This window comes from Oncorhynchus keta, chromosome 7, assembly GCF_023373465.1.
Source record: "Oncorhynchus keta strain PuntledgeMale-10-30-2019 chromosome 7, Oket_V2, whole genome shotgun sequence".
Classification (NCBI taxonomy): domain Eukaryota; kingdom Metazoa; phylum Chordata; class Actinopteri; order Salmoniformes; family Salmonidae; genus Oncorhynchus; species Oncorhynchus keta.
The window spans coordinates 21491071-21511758 of record NC_068427.1 but is presented as its reverse complement, the minus strand read 5'-3'; the positions used below and the strand labels follow the sequence as shown (position 1 = coordinate 21511758).

The following is a 20688-nucleotide window of genomic DNA, read 5'->3' as shown; positions in this document are numbered from 1 at the left end:
CTTTGGATGTATGCATGTGAGACTGTCTGCACAGGGCCAGGCCCATGACAGACAGGATATTGTTTTTTTTTTTATGAAGGTTGGCGGTTTCTGCAGATCTCTTGTTTGGAGTCCATCCAAGCTTTCCCTTAATAGTCCAATGAGTGGAGCAGATCAGTCAAGCATCAAAGACCTTCAAATGTATTCAGCAAGGTCCTGATTCCTCTTTGTCCTGTTGGTTTGTGATCCAGTTGCTTGCCATTACACCTCTGTGCTGAAAAGGATGGTCCTACAAGCAGAGCTGAATGCCACTGAACAGTCAACCAAATAAGGAGATAACATCTACTTATTTTCATGTGTTTGCATGCAGCTTTCTTAAACCAGCTTTATCTCCCTTGGACTGATCTCCCCAGCTGACTGGGATTTCAATCACTGGGAATGGTAACCATGTCAGTAGCTTCACCTGGTTGTTTGTGTGGTTTGTTTATTTCAGAGCTAAAAAAGAATCACCCCGAATCACCTGATAACCCTCATGATTAACTGAGAGCAAAACTGGATCAGGAGAGAGATCAGGCTTCTTGCAAAACCTGAAATGAGGATTATGTTGAGAACTGCAAATGTTTAACATGTGTTTTGGGGGGTGTTTATTGTATTGTCAGACAGCCATCTAGTGACCTTTGTCCTGTTTATTTAGGGTATATTGACAATATACATCTCTCTGCCCCAACAATGGGTGTCATTGTCCACGATCTAGCTCCCTCCTGTCATTTCTCTAGGTTGGTGGATAACCCTTTTTGAATTCTCCATGAGGGTTGTTGGTGTCAACCGCCTGTATTCAATTGAGAGATGCTATGCTACTAGCCTCATGTTACGAATATGCATAGCCATCTCGAGACTGATATAAAGTGTTTTTTCCTCAAAAGTTGCAGTAATGTCACGTGTCCTACTTCTATCAGTGCACGCGTAACAACTGTGCGAAACAACGAAAAAACGCCACCTGCTGGAGGGAGACAGATTTTCCATCGAATTGGTCCTCTTGGTTGAATGTTGATCACGTGACATGTATTGGCTCTCACTTCCGGACACACCAACATCAACAACAGGGAGCTGCTGACATTATCCGAGAGGCGGCAGCAGGAGAAAGCGGTTCAGTGACCGGGAGGCTAGCTACCCGTCCACCGGTAATAGCACCAAACCAACGCATCTCATAGGTAGGCTTGGTGGTGTGACGCTTTTAAACATACTTTCATTTTGATCTATTTTGTTTTCCTCCCCGGAAAAGTTGTCATTATTGACTATGGAACGCTCTTGTAGGTCAGTGAATGCACGTTTGTCAGCTGGCATACTCGTTTACTAGCAGTAGCTAGTTTAGTTACAACTGGAATGTTTTGTTGGCTTGCTTTCTAGATAACGTTATCTAGCCAGGTCCGCAGTCATTTAAGGCGAGTGTGTACTGATCACTATAAAGGTAACTTTAGATGGCTAACTAATCAGCTAAAGTTCCACGAGCTAACTAGCTACTAATTTCATCAATATACTCGATAAAAGGTGAATGCGTCTTCGGTTGTAGCATTAACATTAGTTACTCTCTTTTCTGATGTACTAAACTGACTAGTTGAGAGTTTTGCTTGTGTAGAGTCAGAAAATTGACTCGACTTGATTTTTTTCGATTGACGTGTGGTAATCTGTAGGGGTGAGATCAAGGGTCAGCAACTATTCCCAGCCTCGCTGCCTGCTTTAACCGTATCAAGTCTTTTTATATATATATTTTTTTTTACCTATGTCTCAGCTGACTGGATATAGAACTAACCACATGTAAGGTCAGTGTTTCCAAATCAGTTCCTAGGATTTATTCCACCCCAACACTAACCCACCGGATTCATATTGTGCTTGGCAATTACTCGGGTTTGTGCTGGGATAGAATACAAATGTGAAACCCTGCGGTTCGTGAGGAACAGATTAAATTATAATCTGGAAACATTTAGAGATTAAAGGCCAGGACAATGGTCTGTTCTGTCTGTTCAATTTCACCAACTCAAAATACTAATGAGAATGAAAGGTGGTCTGGGGTTGCAGAGTATTTGAGTTATACAGTATGTGTGTGACTGTTTGTGCCCACATGTGCTCTGATGATTGTGAGTGCGTGTGTGTTTGATCTCTGACATCGAGTTGTGTGTTCTCTGGTGGTTGTGTGAGCGCTCTGTCAGTGTGTTCTCTGGTGGTTGTGTAAGCTCTGTCTGTGTGTTCTCTCGATGTCTCTTGTCTAATATTCAGTGTGAAAAGCAGGGATAGCATCACTCACCAAGACCACGAACCTGCTCCTCCCTATAGCCGGGGACACACCCCTCCACCGTTGCAACGGAGATCAAGGCGCACTATGGTGGATGTGACAAAATGGCCGCTGTTTAGCCTGATGGAAGGCGAGGAGCTCTCGTCCATACGACAGGCCTGTGTGTTTGGAACCTCCGCCAACGAGGTCATCTACATCACCCACAATGATGATGTAAGTGGTCAGATGATTGGTGTAGTCAGTGTTTTATCTGGAGTGGTCACTCCTAGGTCTCTCTTCTGGAATACACATGCACTCTGCACAGCACATGCTGACTGGTGTCTGCTTATTTCAAACAGTGACCCATCTCTCTTTCTCTTCCTTAGGTGTATGTGTTTGGGCTGAACTGCAGTAACTGCCTGGGAACAGGGGATAGCCAAAGCACCATCCTACCTAAGAAGCTGGACTTTCTGAGTGGGAGGAAAGTGGTCAGCCTCAGCTATGGCAGTGGACCCCACATCCTCCTGGCCACTGAGGGTACTACAGCACATAACAGGGATACAACATTCAAGAGGATGGCACAGAATGTTGGACATAGAAATGTCTTCAATAGAGCTGACATGATTCCCTAATCCCTATCCCAGATGCCTGTTCAAAGTATTTCTACCACTATTTGGGGTTTCTTACTCACCGTTTCCTCCATTGTGTGTCAGAGGGCGAGCTGTTTGCCTGGGGCCACAATGGCTACAGTCAGCTGGGGAATGGGACCACCAACCAGGGGGTCGCTCCTGTGCTGGTGTCTGCCAGCCTTCTCAACAAGAGGGTGACGGAAGTGGCCTGTGGTTCACATCACTCCCTGGCCCTGACCAACACTGGAGAGGTGAGAGAAGGAAGGATGGAGAGGGGTAGTGGGAGATAGGTGGCTTGTGACTCCTCACCCCATGATCCATATTAATGCTGGGGAGGTTAAGATGAAAGGGTAGAGAGAAGGGGGGTTCTGCCTATATTGAAAATAGCACTTGTCTGTCAGAAACATCTGAGGGGCTGGCCAACAACATTCCACAGACCATGGATTGAGAAACCCTGCTCTAAGCCCCCTTACCATCGTGCCCTAGTCCAAACCTTACTTACAAACCTCCAAAAACTTACTGTGGCCCAGTAAATCCAAGCTCTGATATAAAGGCCCTATTGTTACCCGCTGTTCTTTCACTGAGTCGGCTTTATGTCACTGGTCCAGTGACTGGCACCACTCTAGAGTGAACCTGATGTATTATCAGGGAAGTGGGCTGGACTTGTATTGCTGTTAGATGTGTGATGTTCTATAGTGTTTTGCACTATATTATTAAACCTAAAGTAAATGATTATATATTCAGTGAAATGTGATTCTCTGACCTCCCTGTCCAGGTGTATGCCTGGGGCTACAATAACTGTGGCCAGGTGGGGTCAGGGTCCACGGCCAACCAGCCCACCCCCAGGAGAGTGTCCAACTGTCTGCAGAACAAGGTGGTCGTCAGCATCACCTGTGGTCAAACCTCCTCTCTGGCTGTGGTTGAGAATGGAGAGGTGAGTGACCACAGTTTGAACGTGGGTTTGATATTAAATATGTTACGTATTTGTTGTATTCAATCAGCCGGTGTACTTTAACTTTGTAGGTTCACAAGTATGCAGCAACCTTGCAGGACACCGAAGAGAGTGTTTGTGCGCTTGTTTCTTTCTCAGGTGTATGGCTGGGGCTATAACGGAAACGGCCAACTGGGGCTCGGAAACAACGGGAATCAGCTGACACCTTGTCGCCTGGTGGGCTTGCAGGGTCTCTGTGTGCTACAGGTGAGCGTGCACACACACACACACACACACACACACACACACACACACACTACCTCCACTACCATTAACCCCTCTTTTCCCTTCCAGATAGTGTCTGGCTATGCCCACTCCTTGGCCCTAACGGACGAGGGGCTGCTGTATGCCTGGGGGACCAACACCTATGGCCAGCTGGGCACAGGCAACAAGAGCAACCAACTCAGCCCAGTCCAGATCATGGCTGAGAAGGAGAGGTGAGAAATGTGTATATACACAGTACACATCATGGCTGAGAAAGAGATGAGGCAGTCTCTGAATACAGACTGATCTCCTCCCTCCTCTCCAGCAGGATTGTAGAGATTGCAGCATGCCACTCCACACACACCTCAGCAGCTAAGACTCAGAGTGGCCAGGTGTACATGTGGGGCCAGTGTAGGGGTCAGTCCATCGTCTTGCCCTTCCTCACACACTTCTCCTGCACTGATGACGTTTTTGCTTGCTTTGCCACGCCCTCTGTCATGTGGAGGCTGCTCTCTATGGGTAAGGGTGTGTGACTGAGTACGTCCTCTCCTTTTGGCAGAGCGTGATGACTTTCATTGTGTTTGTGTGTTCTCTCCAGAGCATGATGACTTCCTGACAGTGTCCCAGTCTTTAAAGAAGGAATTTGACAGCCCAGAGACTGCCGACCTCAAGTTCAGCGTGGATGGCAAATACATCAATGTGCACAAGGCTGTGCTCAAGATCAGGTCAGGCAGATTGCTCACTGGGCTCTAACACAGCAAGATCAAATTATCCAGCTAACATCAATAAATGCTTTCCAAATCTAAATACTTTTTGGGATTATTGGGAAAGTTTGAAGTTGAATGGTCTATTATTGAGTCAAGTTGTTTTACCAGACCCATTGCATGTTTATCTTTCCTGGCGAATGAGGAAATGTGGCATTATTTCACAATATTATAGAACACATGCTTTACATTAGTGGTTTTCAAAGACACTGAAGGGATAGTTCAGGATTTTGGTATGAAGCCCCTTACCTACTTCCTCAGTCAGGTGAACTTGTGGATAATATTTCTATGTATCTGCGTCCAGTATGAAGGAAGTTAGAGGTAGATTCGTGTGCCAATGCTAACTAGCTTGGCACAAAGACTCAGTGTTTGGGTACAGCTAGCATGCTTAAATGGTATCCACAAGTTCGTGACTCTCGAAGTAGATAATGGGCCTCGTTGCTAAAATTCTGAACTATCCCTTTAAATGGAGGATATTTAGTGACGCTAATAGCTGTCCTCTACCCCTCTCCACTGCTAGGTGTGAGCACTTCAGGTCCATGTTCCAGTCCCATTGGAATGAAGACATGAAGGAGGTGATAGAGATCGACCAGTTCACCTACCCCGTCTACCGCTCCTTCCTAGAGTTCCTCTACACAGACAACATAGACCTGCCCCCAGAGGATGCTATCGGTCAGTCCCCCACCTAGCCATGCCTTACTGACAAGGCAATTAATCAATAGGGGAGGGTTAAAGGCTGTGACAGTGCTACCAGTCAAGCTCATATTGGGGTGTACCTCATCTGTAGACCAATCATTGATTTATAAAAGTCCAGAAACAACACTGATGCAGACATCAGTGTATGCAAACATCCCAAGCCAACAGTGATCCAGACTGTCTATGGTTGTGTTAGGTCTGCTGGACCTGGCCACATCCTACTGTGAGAACCGCCTGAAGCGTCTCTGTCAGCACATCATCAAGAGAGGCATCACCATAGAGAACGCCTTCTCTCTGCTCGCTGCTGCCGTGCGCTACGACGCAGAGGTCAGTCCCGCTTCCACACCTAGCAACAGGTAACTCTTCACCCAATCTTAACCTTTAGGCGGATTAACACATCTGACCCTGTACCAGTGGCTAGGAGCAACTTCTACCAAGCCTACTCTCCCTGGGTTGTGTTCATTGGGGCACACCATAGCAAAGAAAAACTAAAACGAGCGTTTGTTATTGGACAAGTGCTAACTTCATATTTCCTGTTTAACCATGTGGTGTATCTAGGACCTGGAGGAGTTCTGCTTTAAGTTCTGTGTGAACCACCTGACGGAGGTGACCCAGACTGCAGCCTTCTGGCAGATCGAAGGCAACCTTCTCAAAGAGTTCATCAGCCGAGCTAGCCGCTGTGGAGCCTTCAAGAATTGAGCGCTGAACCGGCTCATCTGTCTCCATCACAGGGGGCTACGCTAGGCTAAACACGCTCTGGTCTGCCATCTGATATGAGCCACCAGGCTCCGTTAGCTGTAGCGTCTGCCAATTTACTGCAGATGATGGGTGGCAAAGGATGTTAAGTAGTTACCCTAACCCCTGTTACAGAACTGTTCAGAGGGGTTATTAGATATTTATATCGTCTTCCATCTCCCTCTGTGGGTTGGTAGTTACATCTTGCAGCTTTGGAGGCCAGAGTTCTTTGCAAGTATTTTGTTTCCCTTCTTGATGAGTGGGGAGCACGTTTGCACTTTCTGATATGGTGCAGTGGGTTCTGGGAAAGCCTGTGTGAGATTGATTATATAACTTGTCACTACTGACAGATAGCGATCTTCAGTGTTCTAATTGAACGGTGGGTCTCAGGTTATTAGATCCAGTCTTACGGATTGATTCAATCAGATCCGCTTTAGCCAACATCTGCATAGTGGTTGTTTTTGGGGTGTCGGAGGTGGAACTGCGTTAGCTGTCAAATCCACAAGTGGTTCCCGGTCTTATACCTAAAGCGGACATGGTGGAACAAACTCCCTCACGACGCCAGGACAGCGGAGTCAATCACCACCTTCCGGAGACACCTGAAACCCCACCTCTTTAAGGAATACCTAGGATAGGATAAGTAATCCTTCTCACCCCCCTTTAAGATTTAGATGCACTATTGTAAAGTGACTGTTCTACTGGATGTCATAAGGTGAATGCACCAATTTGTAAGTCGCTCTGGATAAGAGAGTCTGCTAAATGACTTAAATGTAAATGTAACATTGCCATTGGCTGCACGGAGTCACATTAACATAAATCCCATGTAGCCTTGTTTACAAGTTTGAACACTGGAATGTGAGATGTAATCTTCACCTCGATTAAGACTATAGAAATCCTCATTATTTAGTTTCATGATTTTTCAATTTGACTGCCCACCTTCTTGTTCTGAACTTCTAACAGGACTGGGTGTGGTTTCATGACAATGATCAAGTGCAGCTGCTCACCGATCTAATGGTTCCACCACAGTTCAACCTCCAACACATCCACCATGCTGGTGTCGGTTATTGATCTGATTGAACCTAGGCCTTAATCTGTTAGAGCAATAAAAATGTTGTACTTGTGTGAAATCACATCATTCCCAAAAAGAGCAACAACAAAAACCTGTGCATAGGGTCAATGTAAACTCTATGACAGAGTTCTTGGAGAACGTTGTGTTGGCTGGGTTTTTGAATGCAATATTTTCAGCCTATGTTACAGATGATTTCAGACATTTTAGGTATTGTTACTTTTCAGTAATGTTTGCACTATATCTCAGCTGTACAGAACTGATAATCACCTATTTTTTATGTTCATTAAAGACAACTTGTAGATATTTAGTTACACACACTGAGTGTGAGAAAGCTGGGTGAAGGCTGCTTTGTTGTGAGGAGCTGCTGAGATTCCAGTTGAGTTTTTATATGATTCCAACTGACAGTAATTCATTTCTATGCCAATTCTATAGAGTGGTGTGCCAGTTAACTTTCCTCAATATGACCAATACAAATGACCTTATTGGATCCTGTTCTGAGGGCAGCACACAGTTGATCTGTTGGATAAAAGCTCTGTGGGCAGAGCCTAAAGTGACAGACCAGTGGGCGGAGTATAAGTGAGTCAAAGAAAAGGGTGGTGGGCTGGAGGTGGGTGTAAGACAAGGGCTCAATTCAATCCCACCGCCGAAGTTCAGCGCTATAGCGGTAATTTTCGACTGAGCCGACATGCAACGTTTACCGTGTATGCAGTTTCCGCTACCACGGAAATCTTGTGATGCATTTTTTTTACATGGTTGACATATTGGAGATAAGACAAGTACTGGAAACAGAACAGCTGACTTTGAATAGGCTTTTGATAAAGTTGACTGGAGTTTAAATATTTCAGGCATTTAGTTATAAACTTCTCAAAGTTTTAAACTGTCAAGAGAAGTAAAACAAGGTTGTCCGCTATCATATCAAAGGGTTAGAAATCCAGGGCTTGAAAACAAAGTTGTCATTGTACACTGACTCATGTTCTTTTAAATCAACAATATGGATCCCTGCGCGATCTAGATCATTTTTATAAACTCTGGATTAAAACCTAATTATGATACGTGTGCTATATTATGTATTAGATCACAAATACATATTTTACTTTACCGTGTAGTTTTCCAATAAAATGGTCTGACGGTGATGTGGACATACTCAGTATACATTCCCCAAAAGAAAGAAATTAACTCCAATTTTAATGGAAAAAATCACCCTGATTAACTCTAGTCATATTACAGTTTACATATTTGCTTATGGTTTTGCCTACACTTTTTATAAATGAGCAAAAATATTCAACTTTATTTGGAACGGCAAGCCAGACCAAATGAAACGGGCCTATTTATATAATGAATTTGGAGGGCAGAAATGATTAAAGCGTTAGACCTCTCACTAAAGGTCTGTCATACAACAGTTATTATATTCCGAACTGGTTCTCTAGCAGATTATTAAGAATGTCTCTCCCCTTTATTCAGATTACAACCGCTCACTTTCAGTTATTTGAAAATTATTTCACATATAACACACTGTTACAGACATAAACTAACATATTGACCAGAAATACTCTTAACAGTCTAAAAAGATGAAGAATCAATTATCTACCATAGTCCAGCACAATTTTCCTATGTATTGTGTCAATGTATATATTGAAATATATACATTGGCTTACTCAGATAAATTATTCAATTTCGTTATTGCATGGCAGCATGACTACAACAGAAGAACCATATTTCCACCTTAAAACAATCCTTGCTGCTTTGTTCTGTGCAATCTGTAGCCTCCTAATGTCACTTGCTGATGCATTTCCCCAGACCACAGAACAGTAAGAAGCTTGTCTGCTGGCCATGCACTAGACAAATTGATTAAAAATATATATATATTATATACACCAGTTTCATTTAATTAAGGACCAAAAAATTGACCGCTGTGCCGTATCGATTGCAAAATATTTGGGAAGACATTTTTGATGTACTGATTCCATGACACATGGTTTAGGAACCAATACGCAAAACAACGCCGGATTCAAAACTTTGAATTACACAAAATTCTTGCAACAAATAGAATTATATATATAGCACTACTGGGTGATTTGAAAAGTCAAACATTTTTGCCAAAACTATTGACTAATTTACAATCTGTAGAAACTATGAGAATAGAAAGGTTCAGAACTTTTGTGAAGCATCACAGCACATTTAAAAAATGTATGGCAAATATAAATCAAACATGGATTATGGTGTTAAGAGATAGATGGGAGGGGTTGAGTGGAGCTGAAGGGTGGGATTCAAAACAAAAAAAGATTGTCTGTAAAATGTATATAGTATGTATAAACTGGAAGTAGAAGCCTAAGTGTTATTGTTCATTACTTTACTCCAATTAGGAGAGAGGTGGTAGGGTTAGGGGGAAATATTTTATTAAGTACCAGTCAAGACACCTACTCATTCCAAGGTTCTTTATTTTTACTATTTCCAAACATTGTAGAAAAATAGTGAAGATATCAAAATAACATGGAATCATGTAGTAACCAAAAAAGTGTTAAATCAACATATATTTAAGATTATTCAAAGTAAGCCACCCTTTAAGTTGACAGCTTTGCACACTCCTTGCATTCTCTCAACCAGCTGCATGAGATAGTCACCTGGAATACATTTCAATTAACATGTGTGGTTGTTAAAAGCTAATTTGTGGAATTTATTTCCTTAATGCATTTGAGACAATAAGCTGTGTTGTGACAAGGTAGGGGTGGTATACAGAAGATAACCCTATTTGGTAAAAGACCAAGTCCATATTATGGCAAGTACAGCCCAAATCATCTAAGAGAAACAACAGTCCCTCATTGTAGAACATTAAGAACTTTCAAAGTTTCTTCAAGTGCAGTCACAAAAATCATCAAGAGCTATGGTGAAGCTGGCTCTCATGTGGACCGCCACAGAAAAGGAAACCCCAGTGTTACCTCTGCTGTAGAGGACAAGTTCATTAGAGTTAATTGCACCTCAGATTGTAGCCCAAATAAATGCTTCACAGAGTTCAAGTAACAGACATCTCAACATCAACTGTTCAGAGGAGACAGTGTAAAATCAGGCCTTCGTGGTTGAATTGCTGCAAAGAAACCATTACTAAAGGACACCAATAATAAGAAGAGACTTGCTTGGGCCAAGAAACACGAGCCATGGACATTAGACCAGTGGAAATTTGTCCTTTGGTCTGATTAGTCCAAATGTGAGATTTTTTGGTTCCAACAGCTATCGTCTTTGTAAGACGCAGAGTAGGTGAACGGATGATCTCCGCATGTGTGGTTCCCACTGTGAAGAATGTGATGGTGCTTTGCTGGTGACTGTCAGTGATTTATTTCGAATTCAAGGCAACTTAACCAGCATGGCTACCACAGCATTCTTCAACGATACGCCATCCCATCTAGTTTGCGCTTAGTGGGACTATCATTTGTTTTTCCAACAGGACAATGACCCAACACACCTTCAGGCTGTTTGACCAAGAAGGAGAGGGATGGAGTGCTGCATCAGATGACTTGGCCTCCACAATCACCTGACCTCAATCCAATTGAGATGGTTTGGGATGAGTTGAAACGGAGCGTGAAGGAAAAGCAGCCAACAAGTGCTCAGCATATGTGTGAACTCCTTCAAGACTGTTGGAAAAGAATTCCAGGTGAAGTTGGTTGAGAGAATGCCAAGAGTGTGCAAAGCTGTCAAGGCAAAGGGTGGCTACTTTGAAGAATCTAAAATATATATTTTGATTTGTTTAACACTTTTTTGGTTACGACATGATTCCATACGTTATTTCCTAGTTGATGTATTCACTATTATTCTACAATAAAAAAACTAATAATGCCCCCCAAAAAAAAAATAGTACAAATAAAGAAAAACCCTTGAATGAGTAGGCGTGTCCAAACTTGACTGGTACTGTACATTTTTTTTTTTTACATTGGTGAAGCTATAAAGTCCCTTTTCTGGCAAGTGAAAAAGCCAGCCTCTTCTTGTTTGACAATTGCTTCTACTAGATATAAAACACGGTAGTAATATAAGATTAGGTTATGTGTTTGGTATTATGATAAGAAAGCGGAACAAGTTTTTTCAAAAAACATTTGAGAAATCAAATTATAAATATAAATGAGGAAAGGTGAATTGAACTTTGAAGGCTGTAATTTCTGGCAGTGCCGCTCATCTTTTCAGGGCTGACCTGGCTTCTCTTATGGCTGCCGTAGCTCTCTGTAGCTCCCTTTGCTTCTTCTTAAACTCTGAACAAAGGAGGGAGAATACATTTGATTTATATTTGCATTTTATTAGTTGTTTAAAGGCTCACGAAGTGCATGTAGAGCAATGTACAGAGCATACAACAAACAATGGGTCTGGGCTAGAAAAATATGAATACAGGCTTCACAAGCTTTGAAAATAAGAAGCCTTACCATTTGCACAACGCTATAAAAACTCCTAACTCTGTTATTAATCCACTAATTCTCACCTCTCTCCTGCTGTGAAAGCATCTGTGATAATTTTCCAGAGGCCTCAATCACTTTCAGAGAGAGATCATAATCTGTGAAGGATGACAGAGAAAGCAAAAACATACGAAAGAAAATAAATGAAGCCTGCAATTCTGATTACAGTGTTCAATTGGTGACAGTTTTATTTAATATACCAGCCAACCCCCCCAGCCGTTCCACTCACCCTCCTGACTGGCCTGATCTGACAGGATCCTCTTGGAGATGCCGACCATGTCAGAGATGAAGGTGGTGAAGATTGACTCTGTACACCCTGCTTCGGTACACCTCCTCCAGAACACCCTGCTGGCTGCATTGCCGGAGCCAGAACCACCAAGTGAACCCGGGCCTCCAGGCCTTGCAAGGGGACACTGGGAGACAGCGTGTGGAGAGGGAGTAGAGGGAGATGGAGGAGAGGATACTGGGCCATAACACACAATAGCTGTGCTGGCCAAATTGAGTGGACCAGAGTGGACGGATGAGCAGTCAGGTGAGTGGACAGGCAAGATGGGATCAATAGCAGGTCCAGGTGAGTGAGAGCTGCCGTGTGGTGAACCAGGTGAGTGCGGAACAGAACCTTGACAAGACTCAGAACTGCACACTGAGAGGATAGAGAACACAGAAGGAGCGAGATGATAGAGAACTCAACAATTTGAGTTGTTCCTTCCTGGCTAGTAGGGAGGGATTATATGTAAGAGTTCATGAAAAGTGAGCGTACAGGTGAGAGGTGAGGAGCTGTAACTACCTGTGGCCTGAGAGGGTTCTTCAGATGCAACACACAGCATCACTGGCAGCAAAAGACTCTGGGACCCAGCATCCTGGAGAAAGATCAAATTCAATTGGTTACATTCTTCATAAACAACAGGTGTTGACTAACAGTGAAATGCTTACTTATGGGTCCTTTTCCCAACAATGCAGGGTTAAAAGATAAAGATTTGTAAAAAAATACAAATAGAAAGTGACAAGGAATAAATACAGTGAATAACGAGTAGAAATAATGTGGCTATGTACAGGGAGTACCAGTACAGAGTCAATGTGCAGGGGTACGAGGTAATAACATGGCTATGTACAGGGAGTACCAGTACCGAGTCTATGTGCAGGGATACGAGGTAATAACATGGCTATGTACAGGGAGTACCAGTACCGAGTCTATGTGCAGGGATACGAGGTAATAACATGGCTATGTACAGGGAGTACCAGTACTGAGTCAATGTGCAGGGGTACGAGGTAATAACATGGCTATGTACAGGGAGAACGAGGTAATTGAGGTAGATATGTACACATAGCTAGGGTTAAAGTGACAGATGGACAGTAGCAGCAGCGTATGTGGTGAGTGTGGCGTCAGTATGCATATGTTTATGTTAACTGTGTGAGTGAGTGAGAGAGAGGAGTCCAGTGTGTGCATAGAGTGCAAAAAAAGGGCCAATGCAGGTAGTCCGAGTAGCCATATGATTAGTAGTCTTGTAAAGTAGCCTCGTGGTTTGAGGGTAGAAGGTCCTATTGGTTCCAGACTTGGTACCGTTACCGTGCAGTAGCAGACAGAACAGTCTATGGCTTTGGTGGATGGTGTCAGAAGAATGTTAGGTCCTTCCTCTGACACACCGCCTGGTATAGAGGTCCTGGATGGCAAGGAGCTCGGCCCCAGTGATGTAATGGGCCGTACGCACTACCCTCTGTAGCACCTTATGGTTGAATCAATGGTTTAGGACCAGTATAGAGATACAGTAATGCCACAGGAGAAATATTGGACAAGAGTAGTCAAAGAAATAAAGTTGTGTAACTCACGGAGTCGATTAATGTACAGTCCCCATCTTCAGGTGCTGGCTAATTTCCTAAGGAAAATTACAGTTGGTTTGATATGATTAGGTTTGATATTAAACATCCTGGTAATGTGGTGTGTTAATGTGTGTCCTGACATGTTTTACCTGTGGTGGAAGCAATGGTGGTCTCAGCATGATTACTGTGAAGTAAGAGCGCAAAATCAATAATCTTGTGTCACTGTACGCTACAGAGGCAGGCAACTATCCCCCTCCTTCCCTTTTTATAACATTTGACCTACACAGGAAACGCCTCAACACTGAAATGATAACATGCTATTTAAACAACCTTGACAACAGAGAGCCTTGGAAGGTAAGGAAATGTCAGAATAAACCAATAAACCTCCAAACGTGGTTCAATGCCATACAACACTCCTTCCGTGGCCTCCAACTGCTTTTAAAAACTAAATGCATGCTCTTCAATCGATTGTTGCCCGCTAGAACGACTAGCATCACTACTCTGGACGGTTCTGACTTAGAATATGTGGACAAATATCTAGGTGTCTGGCTAGACTGTAAACTCTCCTTCCAGACTCACATTAAGCATCTCCAATCCAAAATTAAATCTAGAAATCGGCTTATTTCGCAACAAAGCCTCCTTCACTCATGCTGCCAAACATACCCTTATAAAACTGACTATCCTACCGATCCTCGACTTCGGCGATGTAATTTACAAAATAGCCTCCAACGACCTACTCAGCAAATTGGTTGCAGTCTATCACAGTGACATCCATTTTGTCACCAAAGCCCCATGTACTACCCACCACTGCGACCTGTATGCACTCGTTGGCTGGTCCACGCTACATATACCCACTGGCTCCAGGTCATCTATAAGTCTTTGCTAGGTAAAGCCCTGTCTTATCTCAGCTCACTGGTCACCACAGCAACACCCACCCGTAGCAAGCGCTCCAGCAGGTATATTTCACTGGTCATCCCCAAAGCCAACTCCTCTTTGGCCACCTTTCCTTCCCGTTCTCTGCTGCCAATGACTGGAACTAATTGCAAAAAAATATATAAAAAAATATATTTTTTAAATCACTGAAGCTGGATACTGATATCTCCTTCTCTAACTTTAAGCATCAGCTGTCTGAACAGTTTACCAATCCCTGTACACAGTCCATCTGTAAATAGCACACCCATCTACTTCATATTGTTATTATATATTTTTTTTGCTATTTTGCACCCCAGTATCTGTACTTTGCACACACTGTACATAGATTTTTCTATTGTGTTATTGACTGTACGTTTGTTATTCCCATATGTAACTCTGTTGTTTTTGCCGCACTGCTTTGCTTTATCTTGTCCAGGTCGCAGTTGTAAATGAGAACTTGTTCTTCACTGGCCTACCTGGTTAAAAAAAAATATGCACTGCCTCCATTGAAAGTAGTTTAATTGAAACTAGATGAGAGCACTATCACCATTACCTGTGTTCAGAGTTGACAAGGTCTTCTAGATTGGACTCCAGAGGGGAAAACTTCATATCAATCCTATTCACATCTCCATCTGTTACAGAACACACCAACATACTAATCAATGCAATGTGTTGCTCATGTCTTTGTATAAACTTTATTTAAAAAATGACAACAATCAAGGTAGTGAAAAAGGCGGCTACAGGAACAATAAAGCAACCTGAGTCTGAGGAGTTATCCATTATCCTCCTGTGTTTGGACTTTCTTGATGATGTCACTTCCTGTCTGACAAAAAAAAGTGAGAACGGGCGCAGTGTTCAGAAAATAGTCCCCAAAGAATCCAGTCCATATTTTATGAATGAGAGAGACACATTTACTGAACTGTTTGTCAGCAAAAAACATACATAAAGCAGTATGAACTCCACACTCAGAACAGAGCAGGTCAGCTGGACAGGACCAAAGAACCAGACCACCCTACAACATGCATACCTCAATTCCATACTTACTTGTTAGAGAAGTTCAAGCGTCTCTGTTTCAAAAGCAAAGAGATTATGATTCACTATATTTTCATACGATTACATTAAGTGACTTTCTTTACTGCAGAAGATATGCATCCATTTTTAAAAGCTAAATATAAACACCTTGGGTGTTTGTGTCTGCCGTTGGTTTTCAGGTGTGTTGTAGTCACACTTGCAAGATGAGGGTCCTGACAAAGCATGTCCTTGAAAATTACAACATATCCAAAACATACATTTACAAATGTATCTGATCTACAGAGAACACCTTTGTGTAACACACAACCAAAGGAAGTGTGAGTCAGTGGAGACTAAATGACTTACCATTCAGCTCTTTCTGAAACGACAGTGGTTTATGCTTTTCACAATACAACCTGTGACAGAGGCATTCCAGGCTCTAACAACAACATAATAAATCACCCTTACTGACAATGATAGAAATTAATGAGCAAAGCCATTGGTTTTGGAATAAAAGACTCCTCATACTCACTTGAAAATGCCACTGTCGATGTGTTCTAGACTGACGCTCTCCTCTTTCTTTTCACAGATGACACAAAACAGCTGCAATTGGGAATGAATATTGATTAACTTTAGGCTATATTATTTTAGGTTATAAACTCAGCAAATAAAGAAAAGTCCTCTCACTGTCAACTGCGTTTATTTTCAGCAAACTTAACATGTGTAAATATTTGTATTACCCTCCTACCAACAGGTCCCAGACATGCTCATTGGGATTGAGATCCAGGCTCTTCGCTGGCCCTGGCAGAACAGACATTCATGTCTTGCAGGAAATCACGCACAGAACGAGCAGTATGGCTGGTGGCATTTCCATGCTGGAGGGTCATGTCAGGATGAGCCTGCAGGAAGGGTACCACACGAGGGTAGAGGATGTCTTCCTTGTAACGCACAGCGTAGAGATTGCCAGCAATGACAACAAGCTCAGTCCGAAGATGCTGTGACACACCACCCCAGACCATGACAGACCCTCCACCTCCGAATCGATCCCGCTCCAGAGTACAGGCTTCGGTGTAATGCTCATTCGTTCGACGATAAACACGAATCCGACCATCACCCCTGGTGAGACAAAACCGTGACTCGTCAGTGAAGAGCACTTTTGCCAGTCCTGTCAGGTCCAGCGACGGTGTGTTTGTGCCCATAGGTGACGTTGTTGCCGGTGATGTCTGGAGAGGACATGCCTTACAACAGGCCTACAAGCCCTCAGTCCAGCCTCTCTCAGCCTATTGCGGACAGTCTGAGCACTGAAGGAGGGATTGTGCGTTCCTGGTGTAACTCGGGCAGTTGTTGTTGCCATCCTGCACCTGTCCCGCAGGTGTGATGTTTGAATATACCGATCATGTGCAGGTGTTGTTACACATGGTCTACCACTGCGAGGATGATCAGCTGTCCGTCCTGTCTCCTTGTACCGCTGTCTTAGGCATCTCACAGTACGGACATTGCAATGTATTGCCCTGACCACATCTGCAGTCCTCATGCCTCCTTGCAGCATGCCTAAGGCACATTCACACAGATGAGCAGGGACCCTGGGCATCTTTTTTTTTGTGTTTTTCAGAGTCAGTAGAAATGCCTCTTTAGTGTCCTAAGTTTTCATAACTGTGACCTTAATTGCCTACCGTCTGTAAGCTGTTAGTGTCTTTAACGAACGTTCCACAGGTGCATGTTCATTAATTGAATATGGTTCATTGAACAAGCATGGGAAACAGTGTTTAAACCCTTTACAATGAAGATCTGTGACTTATTTGGATTTTTACGAATTATCTTTGAAAAACAGGGTCCTGATAAAGGGACGTTCTTGCTGAGTTTAGTACACTACAGGACCATTATTTGGAGGGAGAAACGTGATTTGTATTCATTTCTGAGCCTTCAGCTAGATGATGTTGTTCAATGATGACCAGAAGACAGGAATAGTGACCAGCTAATCAATCATATATAGGCCTAGCTATTAACTATCCATTTTCATAAATGACCTGTGTGCGTGTTATTAAATTCTTACATTACAGTCAGTGGCATACAGACCTTGGATGACGTTTCTCCATTGTTGTTCTTCTCTGTGTCTGAATCACCGTTGCAGGACAAAGATGTACCATTGGATGCTGTGTTGAGACAGAAACAATCCTCAAGAACAAGTCAAAGTAACACCTCATTAACTTACAGTTTTTTGTTGAAACGGCCAGCTGGACTGGCAGAGGCTGCGTGTTTGTGTACCAAGCCAGGAAGATTTGCCCTGATGGACTAACTGCTATTTAATAAACTAAACACATCCAGATGGGTATCGGGATGGAAAATTCATTTATTCCTGCTATAGGCTTGGATCGTATACTGTGGTATTTTGAAATACAGACGGTATGATTTTCAATACGTGCTTGTTAGCTGTTAGCTTTTTATTTAGTTTAAGAAATAGCACCCCTTGTGGGCACTGCTGGAAATACCGGATTCCCCAGTATGGTACAGGAGAATGGAATTGAAGGTACAGAAATCTGGATACCACTCAATCCTAGCCTACAGGCAGATGGACACATAAAAATAACCAGCAGCCACCTCACCTCCTAACTCTGGATTATGCTTCTGACAGTACACCCTGTAACAAACAGAGACACGGTCATAGAGACCCAGTCAATAACATGTTCATTAACTTTATCTATTAAATTGGTCAGTTGAGACCCATTGTCCTATACAACGAAGTTCAAAAATATATTTCACAGTTGTTTAGGAAGAAAAGGTGTTATGCCTTGCACTCACGTATACTTCCCTTCAATACGGTCTTCGACGTTGTGGGCCCCGTCTTCCACAGCACAGGGGTAATGGTAGGACTTCTGACAGCGTTTCACCTCACACCCCACCGTGGCACCCTTCCTCTTACACCTGTAGCAAATCTGGGGGGGGGGGATACAGTTTGCTTGTACAGTGACAGTAGGCCAACAAAACCAAAACCATCAGACATTACTGAAACAACACACACACGACTTAATTAGTTCAAACAACTATCATGGTTTGAACAACTTATGTCAAACACTAAGGGAAACATTAAAATAACCTCACCAGTCTGTTTCCCCTCCTCATCTCATTCTGGACATCTTTTACAGTGAAACCAAACAAGTCGTCAAACTCTGGCGAGTTCTGACAAATAACCCCAGATGAATAAAGCTGCAATTCAAAACACATGGAAGAGTTAAAGGGGCAATCTGGGATTCAAACACCAAATGGCAGCCCCAACAGTTTCATTTGATAAATATTATGTAACCAATCAAATTCATAGATGGACCTATGGATGCATGGACTGGCCATTCATGGGATCAAATTGATAGTTTTAACCATGTTTTGAAGATATACAGTGTTTGTTTACAATCACATTGTATTTCTTTGTTTATAAACAATGTTATTTTGGGTTCTGATGGGGTAAGATAGCTCATAAGGCATGTCAATTATATTATCATGATAGGAAAATCAGTGTCCCCAAACGAGCTGCATTCAGGATTTAAATGGGACAACAAACAAACAACAAAGCCGATCATACAAGGTGAGGTGTACTTCTGTAGTGTTCACTCTCTTTGAGTCAATAGACCAGGGCTTCTCAAAACGTTTAGAGTCCAGGGAACCCTTTCGTGATATCAAATTCTTCAGGGACCCCCTCAATCAGAACAAAACTCAAGTGAGATAAATAGCATACAAGAAGTTCTACTATGACTGTCAGTGCATGGAACCCAATCTCGGTGGCCTGGGGAAGTAACATTCTAAAGTCCCATCTCTTGGCATTGTAGAGACATTATTACAGTTTAAGCTAATATCCTGCAATTCTACACATTTTGTCATGGGGCAGAGATATTGTTGTTGTTGCAGCTTTAAACCTAATATCCTGCAATTATACACATTTTGCCATGAGGCAGAGAGAACATTTTTCCGTTTTAAAGCTTACATTACAGTGCATTTATGTTTTAAAAAATACAATAACATTTAGGGGAATACAAGAATGATTGAGCTGTCAAATTAATAATTGGTGGAGTACTGTGGATACCAATATCCCTGTGAGCCTCCCAGGCCCATGTTGCCCAGGGTTAATAACATCAATTTTATATTAATAATATTACATTGTATAACACTAAACCTATTCCTAAAATCCCTTTGCCAAAGTTCGTTTAATTTGTTAGTAATATTAATTTTTTTAAATGCAGTACCTAGGGTCCGAGAACCCCTGGCTGCAATAGACTAATCATAACACTAGGTAAGGGCCGGGTCAGAACCCCACTGTTAAATGTGTCAATCGACAGCTGTTTTCCACATGCTGTTGTCTACTAAATCTGAAAATTTGATTGACTCGTTTTAGTTCCTTCCCCAAAAATATCGTAGTTAGCCTAGCAGTACCAAAATATTCCCCCAAAACAAAAGTATAGGTCACGGCAGAGCTTTTCGAATCTTACCAAGCAGTTCTGATGAGCGGTGACAGAATCTTTCGTCGATAATGGTCCAGTTGTCAGATTTTCCTTGGAACTTTTACAAAGTACGCATCGTATTTTCCTACCATGTGGCTCGGGACCCATTCTCCATGTCTTGTTATCTTTAGCAATTTGACAGAAAACCACAGCGTGCTAGAAATGTAAGTATGAGCGGATCGACTTAATCTCCGTACGTTCGCAACGTCGAATTTCTTTTCGCTTCTTCTACATTAATACAGAAATCACGCGATATGAATCGAATAGTTGGGCCCCGCCTGACTCTGTATTCGTTCAGAAGGGTCAACGTTTCGTATCGTAATTTCCGAGTAGGCAAAAATAATCGTCCTGCTTCTACTTCTATGGTGCTTCTGCTTCCATGGTATAATGGCTTTCGCAGACATGAAATGTGCATTCCGCCACCTAATGTTCGGGTGAATAATAAAGATCCCAAAAAATTTAAATATTTGGGTAAAATAAAATATAATTCCAACTACCAAACATTTTTTTAAAATTACTAAACAAAATCATTATGCTTTTCTGTAATTTTGTACATTTTTTAAACTCATTTTACTCAGGTCCCAACCCAGAGGGGACATTTCCTAGCAACAAAAGTCGGTAGTGCTTCTGCTGTAAAGTCTTGGAGCCCCCAAAACTTATCGGCTGCCGATATAATGATATCTAGCTTCAA

At 42.6% G+C, this 20688-nt stretch overlaps 2 protein-coding genes across 16 annotated transcripts; one reads left to right on the top strand and one right to left on the bottom strand.

Moving 5' to 3' along the window:
- The first annotated feature begins 1054 nt into the window (after window positions 1-1054).
- LOC118371175 (RCC1 and BTB domain-containing protein 1-like) lies at window positions 1055-8380 on the top strand. Of its 9 annotated transcripts, none has more exons than XM_035756533.2 (12): window positions 1055-1190; window positions 2311-2482; window positions 2635-2785; window positions 2962-3128; window positions 3653-3811; window positions 3968-4075; window positions 4163-4305; window positions 4398-4591; window positions 4671-4797; window positions 5357-5508; window positions 5729-5859; window positions 6091-8380. In XM_035756533.2, exons 2-12 carry the CDS (start codon window positions 2357-2359, stop codon window positions 6229-6231), a joined length of 1599 nt encoding a protein of 532 aa, XP_035612426.1. In that variant the 5' UTR covers window positions 1055-1190; window positions 2311-2356; the 3' UTR covers window positions 6232-8380. The 9 variants fall into 9 exon arrangements, with proteins under 9 accessions (XP_035612426.1, XP_035612424.1, XP_035612423.1 ...); XM_035756531.2 differs by having other exon boundaries at window positions 2254-2482; XM_035756530.2 differs by having other exon boundaries at window positions 1076-1293; window positions 2254-2482; window positions 4401-4489.
- Window positions 8381-11170: 2790 nt separating this feature from the next.
- LOC118371174 (PHD finger protein 7-like) lies at window positions 11171-20362 on the bottom strand. 7 transcript variants are annotated; one of them, XM_035756520.2, is made up of 18 exons: window positions 19986-20362; window positions 18610-18714; window positions 18310-18443; window positions 18114-18148; window positions 17587-17663; window positions 16043-16113; window positions 15877-15926; window positions 15679-15743; window positions 15544-15566; window positions 15258-15322; window positions 15053-15131; window positions 14523-14623; window positions 13737-13771; window positions 13337-13643; window positions 12557-12629; window positions 11999-12412; window positions 11796-11867; window positions 11171-11571 (listed from the first exon to the last, which is right to left on the bottom strand). In XM_035756520.2, the coding sequence occupies exons 1-12, from the start codon at window positions 20103-20105 to the stop codon at window positions 14551-14553; spliced, it is 897 nt and encodes a 298-aa protein (XP_035612413.1). In that variant the 5' UTR covers window positions 20106-20362; the 3' UTR covers window positions 11171-11571; window positions 11796-11867; window positions 11999-12412; window positions 12557-12629; window positions 13337-13643; window positions 13737-13771; window positions 14523-14550. The 7 variants fall into 7 exon arrangements, with proteins under 7 accessions (XP_035612413.1, XP_052378195.1, XP_052378196.1 ...); XM_052522235.1 differs by having other exon boundaries at window positions 12557-13493; window positions 13597-13643; XM_052522236.1 differs by having other exon boundaries at window positions 13597-13643.
- Window positions 20363-20688: the final 326 nt, after the last annotated feature.